Below are 3,223 nucleotides of genomic sequence, written 5' to 3'. Positions count from 1 at the left end.
CAGTGGACATGGCTTGGCATTGTTGAGCTGGTTGTTTATGTTTCTCCAAGGTCTGCATTTCAGTGGAGGCTAGCGGGTGGTTATCAGAGGGCCCCACAGCAGGGGAGGTTGGGCATATCTCTGTTTCAGCCTGTGCAGAGTGTTTTGGTTTAGCTGAGTTGTTGATGTCATCCGCTTGTTCCGTCTGTATGGCCACTGAGCGCTTATCAGAGGCTCGGCTCAAGGTTGGCAGAAAAAATGTTGGGTGCAGGAGAGAGAGGTGATAGTATTCGGTTAAGATCTTGGCCCCAGTCCAACTCAGCTCTGTGCTATTTGGTCTGAAGTATTCCCTGCGATTCCAAAAAAGGTTAAAATTGTCAATAAAATTCATCCCAACTGAAAAGCATGTTTTTGCGAGCCAGGTGTTTAAACTGAATAGTCTGGAAAATACAAAGCTTCCCTCTGCTGGGAGTGGGCCACTGATGAAAATTTGTATTCCAAGCACATTTAGGGCCGAGAAAAGTTCCTTGAAATCTTCTTTGACATACAGCTGTTCTCTGTAGATGTCATTTGCTCCAACATGCACAATGATGCGCTTGATAGTTGCATATTTTGACACCAGTTCTGCAAGCTTGTTTTTTGTGTCAGACACTGAAGCATTTGGGAAACAACATACAATCATCCTTTCCCCATTTATATGTCTCACAGCAAAGTCGCCTAGAACGAGGGTTGTGGGATGAATAGGGGTCGAGTGCTGCTTCTTGTCTGTGCCCATCTTTCTTTTGTTGTGGTTTGATCGCTGCGCTGCTCTGTAGCTACGAGCTGCCTGAACCTGTGCCTCACCTCCCATGCATAAATGCTTAGGATGGAGACGGAAAGTAGGCTATGTTTTCTCCTCTGATGCAGCCAGTGTTGTGACTGCTGCGTACAGAACAGACGCGATGTCAAGTGGCGTGAACTGCCCCCTACGTAAGCGGTGATGCTTTCCGGCTGTACCATTATTGAAGTAAATTAGTAATTCAATAGTTCGTCAATAGTTGTCAATGTGGGCCTATAGAATATCTTAGGCTGCATAATAACTACGAGTAAAAACCATACACCATCTATCTCTTCACGAAGCATTTTGCAGTCTGTCAGTTGATCTCCCTCTGAGGTGGTGGGGGCCGTGTATCTATTTGTGCACGCGTGCTGCGTGCATGTTTTCCTAGTCACTAATCGTTCGATGGCGAGATTCTTACAAGCAAACTTTAGAAATGTGTTGGCCACTCAGTTAAGGATGTCATCCGACCAGGTAGGCAGATGCTGTGCTTGAAATCGTTTATGTGTAATGTAAATTATACCCCCCCTTCCTGATCGGTGTCATTTGAGCAAAGTCCAAACCACATCTTCATTAACAGATAAGGAATTGGTCTAACTGCTAGCATAGCCTTGCATTATTAAGATTTATTCACAATAGCCTACCTCAACACGGTCATCAGAAAGTGTTTTCAGGTGTTACCCTGTTGTGTTGAAAAGTATTAACTCATTCTGACTACCATGAGGCTTCTTGCCTTTGTTAAAACAAGGCATCTGAACACACAAAACACATTTTGATAATTTTTATAACAATTTGAGTGTTTTATTTAACTTTAGAATTTCCGGTCACAAATGACCGGCCATTAGAAATGAATGGGTGGGAAAATGGTCAGTGTATAAAATTGAGTCCAGGCACATAGGCTAGCCCTACGAATTGATCAGATGGACTGTAATATGTGCTTCTGTAGATTAAAACACACCCTCACTCCCCCTCTTTGCTAGCCCCCACTGGAACCTTTCCCCAATAGTATCTTCCCCTTTCTGACTGACATGAGCTCAGGTCAGTGAGGCCTGCAGGGCATAAATAGCAAATCGAAGTTTAAAACTGGTTATATCCAATAGAACACAAGTTGATACAAAGGTCTATCACAACATTAGATGATAATATGTGTGTTATGGATTTATAACAAGTTAGAATGCAGCAACACAAAACTAGTAAACATAAAACGAACACAACAGAAGGGTTAAAAGCATGCTCCACATAATTCACCCACAAATTGCTTATTTTGATCAACAGAATTGTGGCATTCTTTCAGACACACTCTAATCATGGCCACAGGGAAGATTTAACACGTGTTCCTCTGTAATAATACAGTAGTCAACTTTGAGATGTCTGTTTTCTGTCATTAGTTGGGTGAACTTGGCAAAGGTGCAGGAAAAGGTGGTGGGGGCGGAGGGTCCATTCGAGAGGCAGGGGGTGCTTTTGGAAAGAAACAAGCAACGGAGGAGGAGATGTACTTCAAGTGAGTGTTTCTTATTATGCACAGTTTGACATGTTAAAACTGTTTTCACCATGTGAATGTGTTGGGAAGTGATATTTGGGTGGCAGGCCTTGATGAAGACGGTCTCAAAATTAGTTTGTAGCCGAGTAGCTACTTTTAAAGGGATGGTTACCATGCATTTGCCCTCTAATAATTTTCTATGTTTTCTAACTGACTTTTCTATGGAAACATCTAATAATACAACCAGACGTAAAGAGAAGGAGCAGTTGGGAGCTCTGAAGCAGCACCACCAGGGAGAGATAGACCACCACAAGAAGGAGATCGAGCGGCTGCAGCAGGAGATCAAACGCCACGAAGGGAAAATCAAAGAACTAAAAGACTAAATGTGGCTTCACAGAAGTGCTTAAAGCTTTGTACCTGTTTCAGACTCGGTGATCGTTTGTGTTGCATGATCGTTGCCCTTCAGGTCTACTTATCTGAGTTAAATATGAGGTTATTAAAATTAGTGTTGACCTAAATGTTGATTTGTCTGTAGGACTATGATTTCTGTACTTTAATAAAAATGAAAAAGAATGGGAAGGCCTGCATCATGTTGTATCCTTGCTCTTGCACTAACACAGTGATGGCCAATTTAAGTCAAGTCAAGTTGAAGAATGGGCTATTTTTTGTGCATATGCCATCAAGTCACACAACTCCAGTGTAAAATGTTGCATATTTTTCATAAATCCATCAAGTTTCAAAGAGCTGTCTTGTATTTTTCACCCATTATAGATCATGTAAATCCATGAAGATGACCACGATATTGACGGAAAAAATACTTTATTGATCCCCAAGGAGAAATTGCAGCAGTCTGAGTAATATACAGTATACAGGTATCCCCTGTGGTGCCCCCGTGCTGATGCACTCAGACATGCCATCCTCCTGCACAAACTGTCTGTCAGGCAATC

General features: G+C 42.4%; 1 protein-coding gene across 1 annotated transcript; it reads left to right on the top strand.

Moving 5' to 3' along the window:
• The first annotated feature begins 409 nt into the window (after positions 1-409).
• On the top strand, positions 410-3,017 carry LOC125283945 (ATPase inhibitor B, mitochondrial-like). Its single transcript, XM_048227532.1, has 3 exons — positions 410-1,270; positions 2,185-2,297; positions 2,524-3,017. The coding sequence occupies exons 1-3, from the start codon at positions 1,202-1,204 to the stop codon at positions 2,657-2,659; spliced, it is 318 nt and encodes a 105-aa protein (XP_048083489.1). The 5' UTR covers positions 410-1,201; the 3' UTR covers positions 2,660-3,017.
• Positions 3,018-3,223: the final 206 nt, after the last annotated feature.

This window comes from Alosa alosa, chromosome 19 (genome assembly GCF_017589495.1).
Source record: "Alosa alosa isolate M-15738 ecotype Scorff River chromosome 19, AALO_Geno_1.1, whole genome shotgun sequence".
Taxonomy (NCBI): Eukaryota; Metazoa; Chordata; class Actinopteri; order Clupeiformes; family Clupeidae; genus Alosa; species Alosa alosa.
Note: the sequence above shows the minus strand (reverse complement) of the source record. Positions and strands in the feature narration are given on the sequence as shown.

Excerpts from the sequence above, each read along its gene's own strand:
- LOC125283945 (XM_048227532.1), top strand. The coding sequence starts at position 1,202 with ATGGCGAGATTCTTACAAGCAAACTTTAGAAATGTGTTGGCCACTCAG. Across the intron at positions 1,271-2,184 it reads TAAGGATGTCATCCGACCAG|TTGGGTGAACTTGGCAAAGG; the intron begins GTAGGCAGATGC and ends TTCTGTCATTAG. Across the intron at positions 2,298-2,523 it reads GAGGAGGAGATGTACTTCAA|ACGTAAAGAGAAGGAGCAGT; the intron begins GTGAGTGTTTCT and ends TAATACAACCAG.